This window comes from Perognathus longimembris, chromosome 20 (genome assembly GCF_023159225.1).
Source record: "Perognathus longimembris pacificus isolate PPM17 chromosome 20, ASM2315922v1, whole genome shotgun sequence".
Taxonomy (NCBI): Eukaryota; Metazoa; Chordata; class Mammalia; order Rodentia; family Heteromyidae; genus Perognathus; species Perognathus longimembris.
The window spans coordinates 45,147,991-45,170,108 of record NC_063180.1 but is presented as its reverse complement, the minus strand read 5'-3'; the positions used below and the strand labels follow the sequence as shown (position 1 = coordinate 45,170,108).

The 22,118-nt window shown below is 67.2% G+C and overlaps 2 protein-coding genes across 2 annotated transcripts; one reads left to right on the top strand and one right to left on the bottom strand.

Moving 5' to 3' along the window:
* On the top strand, positions 1 to 4,491 carry Pstpip1 (proline-serine-threonine phosphatase interacting protein 1; the record flags this gene model as incomplete). The annotated part of the gene is given in 10 exon segments (XM_048369080.1): positions 1 to 33; positions 781 to 826; positions 1,685 to 1,764; positions 1,991 to 2,089; positions 2,609 to 2,676; positions 2,678 to 2,703; positions 3,248 to 3,338; positions 3,621 to 3,676; positions 3,765 to 3,910; positions 4,322 to 4,491. Coding segments are annotated over 10 exon segments (777 nt in total), but the record flags the coding sequence as incomplete, so codon positions are not given.
* A 1,933-nt stretch (positions 4,492 to 6,424) lies between these two features.
* Positions 6,425 to 21,638, bottom strand: Tspan3 (tetraspanin 3). The gene is made up of 7 exons (XM_048329557.1): positions 21,486 to 21,638; positions 13,295 to 13,486; positions 13,048 to 13,122; positions 11,666 to 11,767; positions 11,073 to 11,225; positions 10,683 to 10,766; positions 6,425 to 6,804 (listed from the first exon to the last, which is right to left on the bottom strand). Exons 1-7 carry the CDS (start codon positions 21,546 to 21,548, stop codon positions 6,712 to 6,714), a joined length of 762 nt encoding a protein of 253 aa, XP_048185514.1. The 5' UTR covers positions 21,549 to 21,638; the 3' UTR covers positions 6,425 to 6,711.
* Positions 21,639 to 22,118: the final 480 nt, after the last annotated feature.

Here is a 22,118-nt window from a genome sequence, read left to right as displayed (position 1 = left end):
GGCGCCGGCGGGAGCCACAAGCAGATGGAGAAGGTGGGGCGGGGCCGGGCGGGGGGGGGGGGGGCTGCCCGCACCCTGGCCTCTGACGCAGCGGTCTCTGTGTGTTGTGGGACGGCTAGAGAGGCTCCCCTCGGCCCTTTTCAGCTGTGCGCGCACCCCTGGCAGGGCGGGGCAGAGAGGACGCCACTCCCCCCAAGAGTCCTTGCAGGGGGCTGTGTGGTAGGGCCACGGCACAAAGAGGAAACTGAGGCCCGGGACGTCAGCGAGGGGCGGAGCTCTGGGTGGGGTGGGCGAGGGGCCGGAGCCCCCCTCCCCGGTGTCCCCGTTGCACAGACGGGTGTGCCCAGGCCGGGAGCGCGCTCACACCGGCTCCGGTCCTGCTGGGTGCCGCCTGGCTGGCCACCTCTGCGCTGGGGGCGGCTGGGCCCGAGGACAACGCACTGCGCCCCCGCTGGCCTCGAACCCTGATCCTCCGCCCCTGCCTCCCCAGGGGGCACCGGCCATCCATCCCCATTCATGGGAACCGGCCTGATCTCTGTGGGGGAGGCTGCAGTGTGCCCCGGGTGTGCGGGGTGTGCGCGCCATCGTCACTGTGCCCCCCGGGTGTGCGGGGTGTGTGCGCCATCGTCACTGTGCCCCCCCGGGTGTGCGGGGTGTGCGTGCCATCCTCACTGTGCCCCCTGGGTGTGCGCGCCATCGTCACTGTGCCCCCCCGGGTGTGCGGGGTGTGCGCGCCATCTTCCGGGCCCAGCTCAGCCCTGCCCTCCCCTCCTCCCCCAGAGCCAGCACAAAGCCAAGCAGTGCAAGGACTCGGCCACCGAGGCAGGTATGGAGTCCTGCCCCTCCCCGCAGCCCAGGCCTCCCCTGCACCCACTCCCCCCGCGGGGTGGGGGAGGGGGCGTCCTGGGCGCGCACCACCCATGCCCAGGATGCCAGGCGCACAGCCCGGCTGCGCTGGGCAGGAAGCGGGACCACAGTCCCACCTGCGACACCGCCGCGGAGCACGCTGGCACGTGGTGGCACACACTGACACGCGGTGGCACACGTTGACACGCCCTGCACGCTGGCACGCCCCTGGCACACGCTGACACGCGGTGGCACACGTTGACACGCCCTGCACGCTGGCACGCCCTGGCACACGCTGACACGGCGGTGGCAATACGCTGACACGCCCTGACACACGCTGACACGCGGTGGCACACGCTGACACACCCTGGCACGCGCTGCACGCTGACATGCCCTGGCACACGCTGGCATTTGACAGGCACACAGTCGACATGTACACAATGGCACACTGACATGTGCAAACCAGTGTGCAAACCGACACACCTGACAGGTGCCGGACATGCACACATGCGCAGACACATCTCCACCTGACACACACGCGCGCGCTTGCGCATATCCCCCCCTTCCTATCCCAGGAAGGAAAGCGTCTCCCCGGCTCTGCCTCGTGGCTGGGGGGGGGCAGGAGACGGTGACCCCAGCCCGGGCCCTCCTCCCCCGCCCGGCGGCCGTTTCCCGTCTGCGCGGGTGCGGGGCCGGGTCGGCTGGGGGCTCCGGCGGCGGCAGCTGGGCCGCTCACTTCCGGCTGTGGAGGGGGCCCAGGGGGGCGCGGGGGGCCCGGCACCGGGCTGGGGAGGGCGCGGGGGGCCCCGGCCTGCCTGAGGGGCGCCTCTGCTTCCAGAGCGAGCGTACAGGCAGAGCATCGAGCAGCTGGAGAAGCTGAGGGGCGAGTGGGAGCAGGAGCACCGGACCACCTGCGAGGTGAGGGCCGAGCGCGCGGCCTCAGTCTCCCCCCTTGCTCCGGGCGGGGCGGGGAGCTCGCTGCGCGGAGCCAGCCTGGGAGGCCATCTCGGAGGGAGCCCCAGGCCCAGCCCTAGGCCCGTCTCCGCTAGGGCGTGGGGTGCTGGAGGGAGGCCCGTCCTTCAGGCCCCGCCGTGGCTGCGGCCCGAGAGGAACGTCCCCCCCAGCCCCTCTCCCGCCCGCCCAGGCCTTCCAGCTGCAGGAGTTCGACCGGCTGACCGTCCTGCGGAACGCGCTGTGGGTGCACTGCAACCAGCTCTCCACGCAGTGCGTGCGGGACGACGAGGTGAGGGGCGGGGCCGGGGCGGGCCACGCCCACCCGCGCGTCGGCGACGAGGGGCGGGGCCGTGCCCACAGCCACCAGAGCCTGAGAGGAGGGGCGGGGCCGGGGAGGGCCACGCCCACCAGGCACAGACGAGGGGCGGGGCCAGGAGGGGCCACGCCCCCAGTGCAGCAGTAGGTGCTGTGGGGCCCCCAGGTCGGGGTTCCTGGGCCCCGCGGGGCCCGGGACCTGGCTTAGCCCCTGGCGGGCGGGGCGCGGGCTTGTCTTCACCGAGTCCCCCCTCGCTCGCCTGGGCACGTGGCCGCCCTGCGCAGGAGGGCATCTGGGGGGCGAGGGCAGGGGCTCCCGTTAGAGGCTGGACGGAACCCCCGCCTGGGGGTCAGGAGGCTGAGCGGGGCTCTAGGCCCTGGGACGGGGATCCCCCCGCCCGCAGGGAGCCTCAGTTCTGGGGCTAAGCGGTGGCGATGCCAGGCTGGGGTTCGGGGTGGACGCGGGCCTCCAGCCTCCGCTCCCCATCCCCAGCTCTACGAGGAGGTGCGGGTGACGCTGGAGGGGTGCAGTGTGGACTCGGACATCAACAGCTTCATCCAGGCAGAGCACCGGCTCCGAGCCCCCAGGTGAGGCCGGACGGGGGCACGGTGGTGCTGAGCCTCCAGGGCCCCCAGGAGGCTGTGTGGGCGGGGGGGGGGGTCCCCGAGGCAAGCGAGGCCAAGGCACCGGGGCCACCGCCAGGCCGCCTTCCTCCCCCTGGGCAGCTTTCTGGGCCCACCAGCCCCCCACCCACTACCCAGGCCATTTTTGTGGGTGCTGGTGTGGGGGCTTGAACTCATGGCCTGGGCGCTGTCCCTGAGCTTTTGTAAAGCTCAAGGCTGGCGCTCTGCTCTGTCGCTTGGAGCCACAGCGCCACTTCCGGTTTCCTGGCGGCTCCCGGAGGTGAGAGTCTCACGGACTTTGCTGCCCAGGCTGGCTTTGAACCGTGATCCTTAGATGTCAGCCTCCTGAGTAGCGAGATTACAGGCAGGGGCCACTAGTGCCTGGCTACCCGTGCATTCTTGGGGTACCCACTCCTCTCCTAGGAGCCCCAGGGCCGGAAGGGAGAGCGGGCAGCGGGCCGGGGTGGGGTCCGCCCCGGGGCCTCACGGGCTTGCTGTCTGCCCACAGCCCCCGTGCCCTACCAGAACTACTACGACCGGGAGGTCGCCCCGCCGGCCAGCAGCCCCGGCCTGCCGCTGGCCTGCAGCGTGATGAAGAGGTGACCCGCCGCCCCGCCCGCAGCTCCCCGCGTGGCTTTTCGCTGGCTCGCTGGAGCGGAGTCTCCTTTCTGCCCGGGCTGGCTTTGAACTGTGATCCTCGGCTCTCAGCCTCCTGAGCAGCCGGGGTGACAGAACCCCTGCCAGGCCCAGCGCGGAGCAGGGGCCCCGCTGACCCACGGGGGAGAATGGCGGGCACCGTGGGGCGTCCTACCCCTCGGGGCGAGTCAGACCCACGCCTGGGGGGTAGCAGCGAGTCCTGAGAGCCCTTGACTGCCCCCCAGGTTCTCAGGCCTGCTTCATGGGAGCCCCAAGACCACGTCCACGCAGGCCCATGCTGGTAACGGGGCACACGGGCATCCGAGCGGGCTGCGAGGAGCGGGGAGGGGACGGGGAGGGGGGCAGGGCCGGCCTCACCCCGCCTGCAGCCTCCACAGAGACCGCGGCCTCGGCGCCGCCCGAGCACAGCGAGATCGTGTACACGGCCATCGGCGTGCCGGGGCCGCGGGGGCCGCAGGGGAGCCCGGACCCGCCGGCCCGCGGCCACCGCGCGCTCTACGACTACAGAGCCCAGGTGGGCCGCGCGGGGCGCAGGGCCCCGGCGTGCGTGCGTCCCCCGTGCGTGCGTGCGTGCGCATGCCTCCTATGCGTGTGCGTCCCCGTGCGTGCGTGGGCGTCCCCCGTGCGTGCGTGGGCGTGCCTACCCCCCCCCCCCCAAGGCGGCAGAGCGCAGGCTTCGTCCTCTGACCATGGTGCAGACTGTCAGGGCCAACACGAACCTTCCGGCCAAGCTAGAACTGATTTCCTGATGCGCTGTGTGTGTGTGTGTGTGTGTGTGTGTGTGTGTGTGTGTGTGCGTGCGTGCCAGCTGGGCCCAAGATGCGGGTGTGGGTGTGTGTGTGTGCCAGCTGGGCCCAGACCCCGCACAGCGCCCCGGCGCCGCGGGTGTGGGCCCCGGGTTCACGCCGCGGCTCCTCTCGTGCAGAACGCGGACGAGCTGGACCTCTGTGCGGGCGACGTCCTGACCGTCGTCCAGGAGGGCGAGGACGGCTGGTGGACCGCGGAGCGCGACGGGCGGCGCGGCTTCGTCCCCGGGTCCTACCTGGAGCAGCTGTGAGGGCGGCCGTGCCCACCAGAGCCCGCCTGCCCTGCCGAGGAGCCCCAGGGGGCCCGAGGGACCCCCCCGCCCCCCCCGCCCGGGCCCGTGCCCCCGCCCGCCCCTCCCACGGGAATAAAGGCGCTGCGCTCGCTCCCGTCTGCGCGTGCTCCTCGCTGCGCTCCAGGACGCCGCTCAGAGGCCGAGGGGGGCCGGGGCCGCCGCGCCACCACAGCCACACCCCACGGGCTCCCCCCAGGCTCCTCCACAGCCAGCTAGGGACCCAGGTCAGGGTTCCTGGGGCTTGAACTTGGCCCTTTTTCATTCAAGGTTGGTGCTCTACTACTTGAGCCCTAGCTCCATTTCCACTTTTTTTTTGCAGTCCTGGGGCTTGAACTCAGGGCCCGGGCGCTGTCTCTGAGCCCCTCTGTGCTCAAGGCTGGCGCTCAAGCGCTCTGCCCTGAGCCACATCCCCATACTTTTGCTGGTGACTTGGAGACAGTGTTGAAGTTTCCAGCTTCCAGCTGGCTTGGAACCTCAACCCTCAGCGCTCAGCCTCCAGAGTCGTTGGGGCCACAGGTGTGCGCGACCGGCGCCCAGACCCTTGACAACCGTGACTTCTGGTGGCAGAGGAAAGGCCTGAGCTGAGCTGCAGGAAGCGTCTGGACTGAGTGGCACGGGCTGGGGGCCTCGGGCTCCCCCCCCCCACTCTGCCCAGCCGCATCCCAGCAGCCGGCCACACCTGCCACCCACGGGCACACGGGTCAGAGGCCAGGGACCCGTGCTGCACAGGTAGATGCCAGTCTGTGCCCTCAGCCCTGCCTGAGCAAGAGGCTGGGCTGGCTGAGGCAGGCAGGGCGTGGGGGGGGGGGGAGCACCTCGGCCCTGGAGGGCTGAGCGGGCAGGGGGTCTGGGGGGGGCACCTCGGCCCTGGCTGGCTGAGCGGGCAGGGGGTCTGGGGGGGCACCTCGGCCCTGGCTGGCTGAGCGGGCAGGGCGTCGGGGGGGGGGGCACCTCGGCCCTGGCTGGCTGAGCGGGCAGGGCGTCGGGGGGGGGGGCACCTCGGCCCTGGCTGGCTGAGCGGGCAGGGCGTCGGGGGGGGGGGGGCACCTCGGCCCTGGCTGGCTGAGCGGGCAGGGGGTCTGGGGGGGCACCTCGGCCCTGGCTGGCTGAGCGGGCAGGGCGTCGGGGGGGGGGCACCTCGGCCCTGGCTGGCTGAGCGGGCAGGGCGTCGGGGGGGGGGGGCACCTCGGCCCTGGCTGGCTGAGCGGGCAGGGGGTCTGGGGGGGCACCTCGGCCCTGGCTGGCTGAGCGGGCAGGGCGTCGGGGGGGGGGGCACCTCGGCCCTGGCTGGCTGAGCGGGCAGGGCGTCGGGGGGGGGGACACCTCGGCCCTGGCTGGCTGAGCGGGCAGGGCGTCGGGGGGAGGCACCTCGGCCCTGGCTGCGGCCTCTCCGGCCTCAGGTGCGTGGGTGCGGGGCGCGGATGGGGCGTGGCGGGAGCACAGGGCAGCCCCCCGGGCGCAGGCATGCCGGGAAAGGGAGGGGGGCCGTCCGGGAACCGCGAGTGCGGGGTCTTCCCTCCGGGCCAAGGTCCCACCAGAGGCCACGCGTGGCCCCCCACCGTTCGACGGGTGCAGGCAGGCGCGGGTGCCGGAGGCCAAGTCACCAGCACAGGACCGTCCGTGACGAGGGCGGCGCGCACCCCAGCCAGGGAGCCCGGCCAGCGCCGACGGCCCGGGCCTACACCAGCCCGCCGCGCCCGGAAGGGGGGTGGGGGGGGACATGGGCTCCGCCCCCCCGTATCCCCCGCCGCACGCTCGGGACCCTGGGGGGCACAACAGCGAGCTGCGAAGGCCACTCCCGAGGCGGCCGGGCGAGAGCGGCGGGCTGCCCTCGGGAGGCTGAGGTCGAGGGTCGGGGTTCGTGACCTCGGAGAGCCGGGGGGGGGGGGGGGGGGGGGGGCGGGGGCGGCCAAGGAGGAGGCGGCGCGGTTCAGGCCCGGGGCCCGGGCGCGGGGCGGGCGGCGCCGGGCGTTTATTGAGTCCTCGTCTATTTACACGGGGCGGGGGGGGGGTCAGCACTACTCTACAAGGGCGGGCGGGCGGGCGGCTCCACTCGGCCCGGCTGGCGGCGGCCTCACCGGACGAGGGGTCGGAGTGCGCCCAAGGCCGCGGGGCGGGGCGGGCCCGCTTAGGCCGACAGACAGCAGTGCGCACGCGCGTGCGCTTCTGGGCGGGGCGGAGCCGCCCTGGCCAATCAGAGCGCGGGGCGGGGCGGCCTAGGCGTAGGTGCCCCCGGTGATGAGCAGCTCGTACGAGGGGTCGCGGCTCCGGCGGAACAGCACCACGCAGGCGCACAGCATGCCCAGCAGCTGCGGGGACAAGGCACAGGGACGTCAGCACGGCGCCCGGGTCGGCCGGAGCCGGGACTCGAACCCAGCGCCACCTCGGGCGCCCTGGGACCTCCGCCCACCGGGCGCCCGTCGACACGGCCTGGCGCGCCGAGCGAGGACGCCCGCGGGCCCCGAGTGCGAGGCCCGGCGCAGGCCCGCGTCCGTCCATCAGGGAGGGGCGGGGCCCGCGCGTCCACGCGGCCGCGCCCCCCAAGGCTCGGGGAGGAGAGCCTCCTCTCCAACCCACGAACGGCCCTGGGGGCACGGCCCCCCCCCCTCCCCAAGCAGGAGGACGGAGGTGGATTCAAGAGAAAATGACTCCAGGTTTTCTGCCCCGGCCTCTCATCAGCGTCAACAGCAGCCCAAGGGCTCACGGAAAGGTAATTGGCCGCTCCAGCTCCTCCCTGGCAGGCGAGAGGCCCCGCTGTTCCGCTCATTTCAGGGGGGATCTAACCCCAGCCAAGGCAGGGAGTCTGAAGGGAACGACGACCAGGGCCCACAGACAGCGAGAGGCGTCCTGGGCCCCCACCCTCCACGGGGACCACCAGACCCACGGGACACCGCACACCTGCTCAAGTCACTGCCTGCCGCCTCCAAGCACCTTAGAAGCCGCGGCTCACACCTGTCAGCCTAGCTACTCTGGAGGCCGCCATCTGAGGATCCCAGGTCGAAGCCAGGCCAGGCTAGCAAAGCCAGCAAAGCCAGAGGGAGGTGTAGCTCAAGTGGTAGAGCTCTGACAAAAAGCTAAGGGACAGTGCTCAGGTCCTGAGTTCAACACCCCCCCCCCCCCATGGTCACACACACTTAAAGCCCCTTAACGACATTCTTGGTATATGTTGTGGAACATTTACGAAATATTCTGAGCTAATGCTATGTATATTTCTATCTGCATCCTAGAGAAACTCATTTCTATGCGCTGTACATCCAAACAGTCTTATGATGGCGACTTTAGGTCCCCCGGCCATGGTAGATTGAGCATGATGAACCTGGAACTCCAGCCATCACTGGTTTGCTGGGGAAGGGGCTCACGTTGCTGCCGGCAGGCTGCCTTGTCCTGCCCAGTCCCAGCTCTGACAGGTCCTTCCTCTCCCAGACCCCCGATCTCAGCCCCGGTGTAGCGGGACAGGTGTGTGTCAGTCATTAGGGATCTGACCCGGCTAAAGTGTCACAAGCCGCATTACTTGCTCTCCCCCTCAGGTGGCAAGCCAGCGGCTGAGGACCAGACTCCCCAGGCATTCTTTCTAGCTCTTCACCTCCATAATGATGACGGAATTCTCCATACATTTCCGTCTGGATAGGCACACAAACGCCTTGCTCTCTCTTTTTCTTGCTCCCACACATAGGGCACGATGTACATTAGATTTTGAGTATCGAAAGACTAAAGCATTTCTAGGCACTCTTTGAAAAAAAGAAAACACCTTAGGAAAACTCTTGGGTCAATTCAGATGGATGTCCCCCCTGAAACTAGTGTTTAAACGTGTTTTTCGTTTTCAATACCACTAGGTTTTGACAAGTGAACACTCTGAAAGCTTTGGATCCCTGACTTAGGCTTTTTAAACAGAATGAAAAAAATGGGGTCTTTGGCCTCTTTCCCTCGTGTCGGGGTGAGTAAAATGTAACATGCAGGCGGTGGCCTGCCCACCACATCACCAGATGAGCGGCGGGCTGTGCCTGCCTTTCGGGTCTACACAGGGCGTGTCACCAGCCTAAGTAGCCTGCCGTTCCAGAAGGTTCTGCTGCATGCTAATAGGTGTGGCTTACTATCAACCATAAAACCATTAGGGATGCAGAACTTAGGATTTGCCTGGGAAGAGACCTCCTTCATATCGTATCGTATGAGTTTCAGTGAATGCTCGCACAGATAATCGAACTATGAGCCGTAGCCCCGCTGATCACCTCACTGCTCCTGAGGGGCAGCGCGAAGGCTTACAGGGGCAGGGGCCATGGCCAGCAGCACTGGGCCGTTTCGGTATCGGCAGAGTGGACCGCCGCCGTGCTGCCGCGGGAAGGTGCTTTCCGTCACCGTGTGCCAGCTCCAGTTCCCACAGACACAGGGCAGGCCCTGCAGTACCTGACACTGAGCGAGCGGTGACATGGGCTTCAATCGAACGCTTTAAAGACGCCCAGCGCTTTCTAAGCTTGAAGCCCGTTTGAAGAACTGATTTGTTTCCTGGCCATCACTGAGGCTTGAACGCAGGGCCTTGTACTCAGCTCAGCTTGTTCCCTCAAGGCCAGCGCTCTACCACTTGATCCACGCGTGCCTCCTGTGGGAGTCTGAGGATCTGCCCGCCGGGGCTGGCTCTCAACGCAGTCCTCCCATCTCGGAGTCACTTAATTGGGGTGAGAGAGATGGGCATGTGGGGTTGGGGGGGATGGGGCCGGGAGGATATGGATGAAGTGAAAGGCGACTGAGCCGCCGCCAGCTGGTCCGCACACGCGCCCCCCCCCCCCCCCCCGGGCACCAGCCGCAGGGCTGCGCCGCCGCACAGCGCGATGGGCAGTTGGGAAGAATCACGCCAGGAAGATGGAGCGGGCTTCAACCGCAGTTATTACCGGGAATCCTTTCTGTCAACCAAAAAATAGCATTTCCTAGAAGGATCACCCCAAAGAGTCAGCGCCCAAAGTTGGAGCAGCTCGTGGCTAGGTGCACGTGAAGCAAACGCCCAGGGAGCCTGGGGGGCGGGGGGAGGCTGAGGCGGCAGGGCTGCGTGAGCCCGGGGTTCAGAGCCAGCTCGCGCCGACAGGGCGGGGCTTCCTCAATGAAACAAAGTAAAATGAAAACCAAGCGTCCGCGGGATGCGGCTCCGCGGCGGCCTTGTCTGGCGAGCAGTGCTCAATCGCAGCACCACAGAAATAAAACTACAAATACAGCCTTCAAGCCAGGCACGGGTGCACGCAACCCTCGCCATGCAGAAGCCGGGAGCACAGGCTCAGGTTCAAGGCCAAGGTCAGCACTACCCTGAAAATCACCAGCAAGACACAGGGGTGGAGGCGTGGCCCAAGCGCTAGACTGCCAGCCATGCTAGCACGAGACAGAATTCAAAGTCCAGCCAAGTAAATACGTCAAGTCCAAAGGACAGGAAAACAGAAGATCGAAAGGAATGACGTTTCCATTCCTAGCTAATGGAAAGCGGTACGACTTGGGTTCGGGGCTGGAGGTTTTGCTCAGCAGTGAAGTTCCTGTTAGCTGAGTGGGGGGCCCTGAGTTCAAAGCCCAGTGCCGCCTCTCCCCCTCCCCATCAGTGAGGTCTACTAAAACACCTGCTGGGGAGGGAGAAGGGAAAGAGGAGGAAAGAGCACTCCATTCTGCAACATACTCAAAGTATGCATGACGACCACACCGCCAAGCTTAGCAGGAAAAAGTGAAGAAGCCTCCCGCAATAGTTCTGTTTGCAGTTCACGCCCCACGCAAGGCAGGAGACAAAGCAGAGCCCTGCCCGCTGCCTCTGCTTCCGGGTCACAGGGCCGCCCACCTTTCTGGGAGTGGGTCTAGAGACAAGATGTTGGACAGGGATGTCCCCACCACTCCCGGTTAGACGGGGGTATCCCCATCACTCCCGGGTTAGACAAGGGTATCCCCATCACTCCCGGGTTAGACGGGGGTATCCCCATCACTCCCGGGTTAGACAAGGGTATCCCCACCATATCCTCATTAGACAGGGGTATCCCCACCACTTCCAGTTAGACAGGGGTATCCTCAACACTCCTGGGTTACACAAGGGTATCCCCACCATATCCTCGTTAGACAGGGGTATCCCCACCACTCGCGGGTTAGACAGCGGAGTTCCCACCGTTTCCAGGTCCCCTGTGCCCGTCGAACCCTCACTAGTGCTCTGCGCTGCGGCGCCCGCGCTCACCTGGATGGCCGCGAAGGCCAGCGCCGCCCAGACCACGTGCATCATGATCTCCTGCAGCTTCTTCACCACCAGCGCCTCGCAGCCCTGCAACGCACGGGCACCGCACGGGCACCGTCAGCCAGCGCCTGGGGAGGCGGGGCTGGGCCGCGGGCCGCCCTCGCGGGAGCGGGGGGCCTCATGGCAGGGCTACCCGGTGACTCAGACACCGCGATCACCACACAAGACACGGCCGGGCGGGGGGGGGGGATGGCAGGGGCGGTGGGGGGGGATGGCAGGGGCGGTGGGGGGGGATGGCAGGGTGGGGGGGGCAGGGGCGGGCCGTCCGTGCGGGCTCACCTCCGCGTAGAGCAGGGGTGGGGGGGCAGGGGCGGGCCGTCCGTGCGGGCTCACCTCCGCGTAGAGCTCCGAGGGCCGCGCCAGGCTCCCGTTGCAGCTGCGGGCGCTCTGCCGGCAGCAGCTCACGGGGACGCTCTGGTTCTGGGTCTCTCTGAACCAGTCCGTGCTTTCCCAGTCTGAGTAGTTGTGAATTCCACAGCAGTGCAGCTGCAGGAGCGAACGGGGGGCTTTCTTACTCCCCACGACGCTGAGCGCCGGGGTTCTATGTGCTCTAGTTCTGACTGTACCATTCCATTCTGCGATGTCTAGCAGAGCAATCAAGGGAAGGCGGGCCAGGCCAGGGGCTCCCGCCCGGCACCCTAGCTACGCAGGAGGCCGAGACCTGAGGAGCAAGGTTTGAAGCCAGCCCCGCAGACAAATCCAACATTCTCCTCTCCAACCAAAGCCAGAAGTCGAGCTGTGGCTCAAGCTCAGGGAGTGTGCAAGGCCCTGAGTTCGAGCCCCAGTGCTGGCACACACACACAAAGGCGTGAGGTGTTTTTCTGGCTGGCTTGGCTTCCCCAGGCGTGGGCTGTGGAAGGCCGGGACGCCTGCACAGGGGCGGAGGACGGAACGCCACGCCCCGCAGCCAGGGGCGCCCCGCTCACCTGTCTCTGCACGTAGTCTATGGCCCGGCTGGCGGCGTCAGGGTTGGTTCCATTGTAGGTCTTGTACACTTTCTGGATTCTGTGCTCAACCTCGTTCTCCACCTGCACCAGGACAGAGCAACACCGGTCAGGGGAGCGGAACACCCGCAGCTCTTCGCAATTCCCCTTCTTCCCTCCGTGCAGATTCACATAGAGGCAAAAGCAAGGGAGGCGCCCTGGAAGAGACACCCTCAATGGCGAACGATGTCTTCGTCTTTCCCAGTTAAGTTCCCAGTGTGTTTTCTGAAAACTTCTGCTTGTTCCTTTCCTAAAGGAGGTAAAAAGCGGCCACTTTCTGTGAGATCATTTCTGGACAAGCTGCGCACTGGTGGCTCATACCTGTAACCCTAAGATCTGGGGATCTTCACCCAAAGCCAGCCGGGGAAGGAAAGGCCCTGAGAGCTTATCTCCAGCTAGTCGCCAGAAAAGCCAGAGGCAGAGGCGTGGCTCAGGTGGTCGAGCACCAGCCCCGAGCAAGAAACTCAGGATGGCTCAGGCCGAGTTCAAGCCCCGGGACTAGCACACGTGCACGCACACACACTTTTGGACACATACCAGCACTGCTCTCTGGTGCCACATAATAAACGTTTCTTCCACCAGATATACTCACACCCCCCCACCCCAAAACCAATTAGAACCACTTGATAATTTCACCAGTGACGGGATAACAAGATCAGAGCTAGAGAACCTACCTTGAATATCAACATGGCCTACCATGTCTTCGCTTACACAGGAATGAATCCATTTTATCTGTCATGCTTCTAAAATGTTATCACAATTAGTGAAAGCAGCCTGCTCAGCCCTAAGTGGAATTATAGGCAGGAAGTAAAAGCAAACTAAATAGAAAGAAGAGGAGGGAATGAATGATGAAGAAAAGGGAAGGAGGGCGAGAAGGAGGTGATGGCCACAGGACCTTTGCACCCTGAACTGGCAGGAGCCTCTTCCACAGGATGGGGTGGAAGGCAGGATCACAACTCTAAAACTCTTCTATGTCTTAGAGCAGCAATGGAAAGTTAAATTAATCCTCTTGAAACAAAGTTTCGGTATTCCACCCACTGTATAGTAGCAGGACTCCGGCGGCTGAAGAAGTGAATGAACTTCTCAGCCGGTCAGCTACTCGGGTGGAGTTCCTTTGAGGTCACAGAAGAAAACAGGATGTTTACGGTCAAGAAGATCCAGCCACGTGCCTGTGATCCCAGCTACTCAGGATGCTGAGCTCTGAGGAGCCAGTGAAAAAGTTCAGGCCCCGCGTGCAACCCCGGGACTGGAGCGCACGCATGCACCCAGACACAGAGACGGACAGACAGACAGACGCATCGTGAAAGCCACAGACTACAACGTACCTTTGCTCTGTAAATGTATCCCAAAACCACAACAACAACTTCCGTCACGAAAACCAAGAGCAGGATGATGACAAACTGCAAGAACACGCGGTCGGAAATTGAGTACGAGAGAAAGGAGGGCGGTGGCTCCCACTGGCGTCTTGATGAGCAGCCGCGTGCTGGCCCCCCCCCCCCCCCCGCCTCGCCGCCCCGCCCCCACCCCCGCCCCTCCCCCGCCCCCCCACCCCCCTCCCCCACCCCGGCTCACCGTGGCCAGGCCGCAGCGGCTCTCCCGGATGGTGGCGCAGCAGCCGATGAGGCCGATGAGGAAGAGCAGGGCGCCCGCCGCGGTGATGACCACGGCCGGGACCAGCGTGTACACGTCCTCGAAGAAGTGGTCGTAGTCGTCGTAGGTGATGAAGACATAGGCGCCCACGTAGCACAGGATGCCCGCGGCTCCCTGCAGACACCGCCCACGGGCCGTGAGACCCGCACCGCCCCGCCCAGCCCAGCGCCCCGCCCAGCCCAGCCCAGCCCAGCCCAGCCCAGCGCACCCCACCGCCCAGCCCAGCGCACCCCACCGCCCAGCCCAGCGCACCCCACCGCCCAGCCCAGCGCACCCCACCGCCCAGCCCAGCCCAGCACACCCCACCGCCCAGCCCAGCGCACCCCACCGCCCAGCCCAGCCCAGCCCAGCGCACCCCACCGCCCAGCCCAGCCCACCCCACCGCCCAGCCCAGCCCAGCGCACCCCACCGCCCAGCCCAGCCCAGCCCACCCCACCGCCCAGCCCAGCCCAGCGCACCCCACCGCCCAGCCCAGCCCAGCCCAGCCCAGCGCACCCCACCGCCCAGCCCAGCCCAGCCCAGCCCAGCCCAGCCCAGCGCACCCCACCGCCCAGCCCAGCCCAGCGCACCCCACCGCCCGCCGCGCCGTCTCGGTCAGTGACGGGCCGGGAGAGCCTGAATGAGGAAGGCTGCGGGGAGTTTGCTTCCTTCCCATTCATCTTTTCCTTCTGCCAGCCAGTCCTGGGGCTTGAACTCAGGGCCTGAGCACCGTCCCTGGCTTCTTTTTGCTCAAGCCTAGCACTCTGCCACTTGAGCCACAGCGCCACTTCTGGCCGTTTTCTACCTATGTGGTGCTGGGGAATCGAACCCAGGGCTTCGTGCACGCGAGGTGAGCGCTCTACCACTGAGCCCCATTCCCAGCCCCTTGCTGTTAATTTGGAGTGAACTGTGTTTCTGAAAGGCTCCTGAGCTGGCTTGGCCCTTGCTAACCGCGTTTTAGTTACGTCCTTTTCTGAACATCTTCAGACATCTTGTGAGAAGCTCCATGAATCTGTTACTCAAGTCTCATCCTTCTGCAACTGTGAACCTGAGCTCGGCCAATCCCAACGGGGGGGGAGGGGGGCTGCTGGATTGGGGGTAACAGGGGAGCAGCCTGCCTGCGCGGTGCGCTGCTTGCCTGCCGCATTCCTGGCTGACGGCATGCACTTCTGCAGAAGCAAACCTTGCCTCGCTGCGCTCCTTTCCAGTAGATTCCTTGTTCCTAAGCCACCCCCAGCACCCCAGCCCTATCTAGTGTGACGAGGACACACAGACGGATACTCATGGCCGCCGGCGTCTGGGCAGCTCTGGCCTGTCCAGATACGCCAGTGCCAGGGCTCGGCTCCCCACGCTGCCTCCACACAGCGGAAGGACACGCAGTGGCCGAGCAGGGACCCGACCAGTGCAATGCCAAACTCTGCGTTCCCTTCTGTCCACCGTCCCGATCGTCTCTCGAAGGCCAGGATGGGAACGCGAGAGGCTCCCGGGACAACTCGGGTGCCTTTGCTCAGCTCCAGGGTGACCCGGAGCCCCGGGAGGCCGGGCCGGGCCTGCGGTGGGCGTCTCTGGGAGGCCCCGGGCCGCGCCGCGCCGCGATTCTGCCACCACCGAGTCGCAAGGTGCCGCGGCGCCTCACGGGAGCGAGCGCGGCTGCTTCCTCGGAAGCCCCGAGGGCACACACCGGCCTCCGCCAAGCTCACCGACGCCGGGCGCCCACGGCCCGCGCCCACGCCCACCGCCCACGGCCCACGCCCCATGCCCACCGCCCACGGCCCGCGCTCACCGCCCACGGCCCGCACCCATGGCCCACACTCACCGCCCACGGCCCACGCCCCACGTCCACAGCCCACGGCCCACAGCCCGCGCCCCGCGCCCACGGCCCACAGTCCACGGCCCGCGCCCACGCCCCATGCCCACCGCCCACGGCCCACGCCCCATGCCCACCGCCCACGGCCCGCGCTCACCGCCCACGGCCCGCGCCCCATGCCCACCGCCCACGGCCCGCGCCCCATGCCCACCGCCCACGGCCCGCGCTCACCGCCCACGGCCCGCGCCCCATGCCCACCGCCCACGGCCCGCGCCCCATGCCCACCGCCCACGGCCCGCGCCCCATGCCCACCGCCCACGGCCCGCGCTCACCGCCCACGGCCCGCGCCCCATGCCCACCGCCCACGGCCCGCGCCCCATGCCCACCGCCCACGGCCCACGCCCCATGCCCACCACCCACGGCCCGCGCCCCATGCCCACCGCCCACGGCCCGCGCTCACCGCCCACGGCCCGCGCCCCATGCCCACCGCCCACGGCCCGCGCCCCATGCCCACCGCCCACGGCCCACGCCCCATGCCCACCACCCACGGCCCGCGCCCCATGCCCACCGCCCACGGCCCGCGCTCACCGCCCACGGCCCGCACCCACGGCCCACGGCCCGCGCTCACCGCCCACGGCCCGCACCCACGGCCCACGGCCCGCGCTCACCGCCCACGGCCCGTGCCCACGCCCACGGCCCGCACCCACGGCCCACGCTCACCACCCACGGCCCGTGCCCACGCCCACGGCCCGCGCCCACGGCCCACGCTCACCACCCACGGCCCGTGCCCACGCCCACGGCCCGCGCCCACGGCCCACGCTCACCACCCACGGCCCGTGCCCCACGTCCACAACCCACGGCCCGCGCCCCACGGCCCGCGCCCACGGCCCACACCCACACCACAGCCCGGAGCCACGCTTCCACTCGGGAGTGAGCACCATCAGGCCTAATGGGATGGCCAGACACCCTCTGACACAGACGCCTCCATCGTCTTCCGACTAGCAAGCACCAGGGGCTCACGCCCCTCGTGTCAGCGGCGCAGGAGGCGGAGCCGAGGACCGCGGCCGCAGCAGAAGGCGCAGGAGGCTGCGTCGCAGCTCCGAGAACCGCGGGGAAGCCGCAAGCGCAGCTGTGGCTCCAAGGGGCGAAGCATTTAGCCTTAAGCGCAAAAGCTCAGGACAGCGCCCAGGCCCTGAGTTTAAACCCCAGGACTGCGGGGGGCGGGGAGAGGGGGAGAGGGGGGGAGAGAGAGACAGAGAGACAGAGAGAGAGAGACAGAGAGGAGGGGAAGGAGGAAAGAGGAGAGAGGGAGGGAAAGGAGGGGAGAGGAGAGAGAGAAGGGAGGGGGAGAGAGGGAGAGAGAGAGAAGGGAGGGGGAAAGGGAGAGAGGGGGAAAGAGGGAGGGAGAGGGAGGTCTTCCACCCCTCTGCCCCTGAGCTCCTGGTCATGCCTGGGTCTGTGAGTGGCCAGGCGGGGGCAGCATGGGGGATTTTCTTACACCACTGGAATTACTGTCAGATCTGGAAAAGGCCACTTAGTTGGGAAAGTCACGTGATTTAAAATGAGCGGGAGGGAGGGGAGAAGGAGGAAGGGGAATGTGTTCTTATATAACCCTGGGCTTTTGAAAGCGAGACTAATGGAAGCAACTTTAAACCTTTAAAAACTGTGGAGTTCCGTGCTTTCAGCCTCTAGTCAATGAAGCTTGGGGGTTTTGTTTCTGACCTTCTTGTTTGGTTTTGCATTGCTAGGAATTGCACCCCGGGCCTCGAGCTTGCTAGGCCAGCCCTCCAGTGGCTGAGCTGCCCCCCAACAGGAGTCTTGGTAAGTTGGTTCTCAACGTTCTGAGCTCGGGAGCCGCAGCCTCCTGGGCCGCTGGGCCTGTAGGTGTGTGCTACAACGCCCAGCTAAGAAGCACAAGTTTTGGCCTGCATAGAAAATGCGAAACGGGAGAACATGAATTTGAAGCAGATGGCAATGGGAAGACCCGCATTTCAGGCATAAAGTGACGAAAGGCTGTTCCACTGGAAGAGCCTGCTATACAATTCGCCCTGTGTGGGAAATTCTGACTGCGGCAGGAAACCGGGGTTGGGACAGATGCGGCGGGGCCTCCGAGAAAGCTGCCCTGCTGTCTACCAAGACGCAAAGCAGGGCTGGAGGCGCGGCTCGGTGGGTAGAGCCCCAGCCCACGAGTGAGAGCATCGGGTACCGACTGCAAGTCCTGGTCCCGGACCTCACGTAATGACGCCAAGCGTTCCTCGTCCACAGACCGCCCCAGGTGCGAGACAACCCGTGTCTCCTCGCGGTGGAATCTGCTCGGGCACGCGTGAGCTCAGCTGCAGGACACGTACACAACAACGCCATGACACCAAAGTACCAAGCAGGTGACCCACAACAGCTGGAGCCAGAAACCCAGCCCGCGGCGACTCGGCGGCCACGCAGGCTCCGTGGGGGCGGCCCGAGGCCGGGCCCTGGCGGCCACGCAGGCTCCGTGGGGGCGGCCCGAGGCCGGGCCCTGGCGGCCACGCAGGCTCCGTGGGGGCGGCCCGAGGCCGGGCCCTGGCGGCCACGCAGGCTCCGTGGGGCCGGGCCCTGGCACTCAACCAGGATTTTTAACTGCGATCTCTGGCTATTAATAGGCAAGCTAAATAGAGGTGAGCAGGGTTAAATCCTCCTCTGCAGGGGCCAGGACGGCACTGGGAGCTGTCAAAGGATCCCAGCTTTGCCAGCGAAGCAGCTGCAAAGGAGGGGGGGAGGAGCAGGGAGGGGCAGGGAGCGAGTAGATAGGGGATGAGGGGAGGGGACTGAGTGGGGAGGGGAGGGGAGGCACACCAAGGAAGTGGCTGGGCTCAGTCACCACGCAGGGGCAGATCACCAACAAACCTCTTCACAAAGACAGAGAGGGGAATGCAGGGAAAGGCCAAGGCCTAGAGACTCAGCTGCAACTGCTCTCCCGTCCCCTTTAATACACCCCTGCTCACAGGGGAAACCAGGACAGGGCGGGTGCCCTCCTGCTCCCCTGAAAACAAAGCCATTCTTAGGAGTTTCCACAGCTGTCTTGGTGTTTCTGCAGAGTCACAGAAGGAAACTCGCAAAGTGACGATGTCATTCTTACATAAGCTCTTGTGATGCTTTAAAAATGTTGTGTGTGTGTGTTGTTGTGGTTTTTGTTTTGGGGGGTGAGTGGGTGTCTCTCGGGCTTTTCTGTCATGAATGGCCCCGAACCACAATCCTTTAGATCTCTGCCTCCTATGTACCAAATGAAGAATGCTGTCTGACCTTGGTCCAGCACCCAGACAGGTGTAGATGAGCTAAATATTTACTCCAGCAGCTTCTAAGGCTCCGCCGCTAGCCTCAGACACCCCCGGCCCTCCGGAACCAACTGGAGCCCAGCTCTGACACGCCGAGATTTAAAGCATTGCCGCTCTACAAAGTCGGAACTGTGTCTTCTTGCACTTGTGCACAGCCATCTTTCATGCTACGAACCGCAACGTGCTGGAATGTGGTGAAAAACTCTCCATTCTCTGATTATTTCTTGGTTTAGTGTGGGCCTATTCTTAAACAGTACAGAGGCCAAAACAACGCCAGACTAACCTACCAGCTTGGGCTGTCAGATGAACCTGTGCCGAGTATTTCTGGGGCTATTTCTCCTATCTCTGTCCACATCACCGCTCATTAAACACATTGCCAATTCAGTTAACAGAAACATGACTTAGGAAACAGTTCTGATACACCCAGCACTTCACCCCACCTCCTGTCCTGAGTTTGGAGCCCACACGTCACCTGACACCGTGCCCAAAGCCAAACAGCTATGCCTACCAAGTCACCAGGAATTTTCGGGGTGCGGAGCCACGTTTCTGTGTCCTAAGTATCTTCTTCCCTAATAACAAAATGTTTCTCGTTTTGGAGGGAGGATGTCTCTGAACATTTTTCTGTGCTGGTCTCGAGGCTTGAACTCAGGGCCTGGGTGCTGTCCCTGAGCTTTTTCACGCAGGGCTAGTGCTCAACCACGTGAACCTCAGCGCCAACTCCAGAGCTCAGCCTCTGGGGTAGGTGCCCAGGCACAGCCGCAGGTGCCTGCTTACTCGTCTCCCTGTCTCAGAAGGCCCGTAGGTAGCCGAGTCCTGGTCTCTCACTTCTGTCATCCTGGCTGCGCAGGAGGATGAGATCTGAGGATGGTGGTTTGAAGCCGGCCTGGGCAGGGAAGTCCCTGAGACTCGTATCTCCAACGAACCAACAAAAAAGCCAGAAGTGGAGCTGCAGCGCAAGTGAAAAAGCCAAGCAAGTCGCAGGCCTTGAGTTCAAGCCCCGATACTGTCACTCACACGCGCACCACACGCCTGTAACCCAAAGAATGAGCAACCTCGGTTTGAGTAGAAGCCCCAGGGCCGGGTGGACAGTTCTGCCCAGGGGCGCCTCCCCCCCCCCCCCCCCAGCAGATAGGGGCCTTTGATGTCAGTATCCGGTTCTGACCAGCAGCCAGGACCAGGTTCCCTCTTTGTTAGGGGCCAGAAGGGACTCTTTCCAGAACAGGGGTGCCTGCTTGTTGGCAGAGAGGATGGAGGAAAGATTACTCAGAAGCAGGGTTAGAGGGAATGTTCTTCAAGGAACGTTCTGGACTGGGAGGAAGGAGACGGTCCTGGCCGGTGCTGGTGGCAGCGCAGTTGCGATGGAGGCGTGACGTGGGGACCGCGCGTGTGTGTGTTTAAATAAAACTAGGAGGGGAGCTTGTTTAAAAAGGTTTATCGGGTGCAAGGTCCGGGAGGGAAGGGTGTGGACCTGGATTGCTTCCTCGGAGGGCTCAGGGGGTGCAAAGACCGGGGTCAGGAACACATTCCTGAGTGGGGCCCAAGACCTCCCGCAAGCCGCCACTCGAGAGGGGGTGCAGTGCTTTCAAAACCGCAAGCCCAAGGCCGAGGCGGCGTCGGGGACCTGCCTGCACCCCTAGCTAACCAGGAGGCCCGGGCGTGGGGTACCGTGGCAGCCCGATGCCGGCCCAGAAGGCCCAGCCGGGGTTCAGGTGGTAGGGCCCCAGCCGTGGGGGGCAGCCCCGAGCCCGAGTCCCCGGCCACGCAGATCCGCCTGGGGGGGGGCGGTTCAGCTCCCAGGCGGCCCGGGCCCTTCCGTTCCGAGGCGAGGGGCGGAGGGCGGGGAGCGGGGCCGGCCCCGAGGCGGCGACGTGGACGCGGCCTGTGGAGGGCGTCAGCGCCCCGCGCCCCGGCCTCCGGGATCGCCGCCCGGGAGGCGCAGCCCCCGCCCCCGCCCCCGCCCGACTCGGGGCCCCGCGCCGCGCCACGCCACGGGGGTCGGCAACCGGGGCTCCCCGGCCCGCAGGCCCCGCCCGGCCGCTCACCGCCAGACCCGGCGCCCACCGGCGGGCAGGCCGCGGCGTCGGGGCGGAGGCCGTGGGCGGCCACGGGGCCCCGCTCGGCCGTCCAGAGGGGCCTCGGCCGCCCCGCGACCCCGCCGCCGCCCGGGCCCGCCGCCCCGCGTCCCCGCCGCCCCGCGTCCCCCGCCGCCCCGCGTCCCCGCCATCCGGGCCTCCGCCGCCCCGCGTCCCCGCCGCCCCGCGTCCCCGCCGCCCCGCGTCCCCGCCATCCGGGCCTCCGCCGCCCCGCGTCCCCTTCGCCGCCCCGCGTCCCCGCCGCCCCGCGTCCCCGCCGCCCCGCGTCCCCGCCGCCCCGCGTCCCCGCCGCCCCGCGTCCCCGCCGCCCCGCGTCCCCGCCGCCCGGGCCTCCGCCGCCCCGCGTCCCCGCCGCCCCGCGTCCCCGCCGCCCCGCGTCCCCGCCGCCCCGCGTCCCCGCCGCCCCGCGTCCCCGCCGCCCCGCGTCCCCTCCGCCCGGGCCTCCGCCGCCCCGCGTCCCCTCCGCCGCCCCGCGTCCCCTCCGCCCGGGCCTCCGCCGCCCCGCGTCCCCTCCGCCGCCCCGCGTCCCCGCCGCCCGGGCCTCCGCCGCCCCGCGTCCCCTCCGCCCGGGCCTCCGCCGCCCCGCGTCCCCGTCGCCCGGGCCTCCGCCGCCCCGGCCCCGCGTCCCCCGCCGCCCCGCGTCCCCTCCGCCCGGGCCTCCGCCGCCCCGCGTCCCCGCCGCCCCGCGTCCCCGCCGCCGCCCGGGCCTCCGCCGCCCCGCGTCCCCGCCGCCCGGGCCTCCGCCGCCCCGCGTCCCCGCCGCCCGGGCCTCCGCCGCCCGGGCCCCGCGTCCCCCGCCGCCCCGCGTCCCCGCCGCCCCGCGTCCCCGCCATCCGGGCCTCCGCCGCCCCGCGTCCCCGTCGCCCGGGCCTCCGCCGCCCCGGCCCCGCGTCCCCCGCCGCCCCGCGTCCCCGCCGCCCGCTCACCCAGAAGATGAGGTTGAGGAAGACCAGCACGGTCTTGGAGGAGGTGATGCCGCACTGGCCCATGGCGCCGGCGGCCGCGGAGGCGGCGGGAACTGCTCGGCCCGGCGGCGATCCCGCGGAGCCCCGCGCCCGCGCCCGCGCCCCCTCCCGACAGCGCCGCGCCGCTCTGCGCAGCCGCCGCGCGACCCCGGCGCCGTTCCCGGGCAACCGCGGCGAGAGACGGCCGCCTCAGCCAATCACGGCCGCGGAGGCTGCGCCCTGCGGTCCCGCCTCTTAAAGGAGCCGAGCGCGCCCGTTCCCGGCCTGCAGCCGCCCCGGCCTCGGGCGCTCGGGGGCCCCGGTCTGGCGGTCCTCCGGCGGGGTTACGGTTCCCGGCTGGCCCGGGAGAGGATGCCGAGCCCACGGGGCGCTGCGGACCCCCACGCCACCCCGGCGAAAAGGCGAACACCCAGCGGGCTGAGCCCGAGCTGGAGACCCCACAAAGGAAGCCGCGCGCTGGGACCCATGGGCCGGCGAGGGGCCAGGCCGCCCGGGGCCTGTCACACAGCAGGGCTTTGTTTAGGGACCAAGGCTTAGAATGGCAGGAAAACCATCTATCTGTATCTCAGCGTTCCCACTCCGGCCCCCGTCTTG

Bases quoted from the DNA above. Each gene is read 5' to 3' on its own strand.
- Tspan3 (XM_048329557.1), bottom strand. From the start codon at position 21,548: ATGGGCCAGTGCGGCATCACCTCCTCCAAGACCGTGCTGGTCTTCCTC. The intron at 11,226-11,665 runs GTGAGCGGGGCG...TCGCTCCTGCAG, and splicing joins TAGACTACGTGCAGAGACAG to CTGCACTGCTGTGGAATTCA. The intron at 10,767-11,072 runs GTGAGCCCGCAC...CGTGCGTTGCAG, and splicing joins CCTCGGAGCTCTACGCGGAG to GGCTGCGAGGCGCTGGTGGT.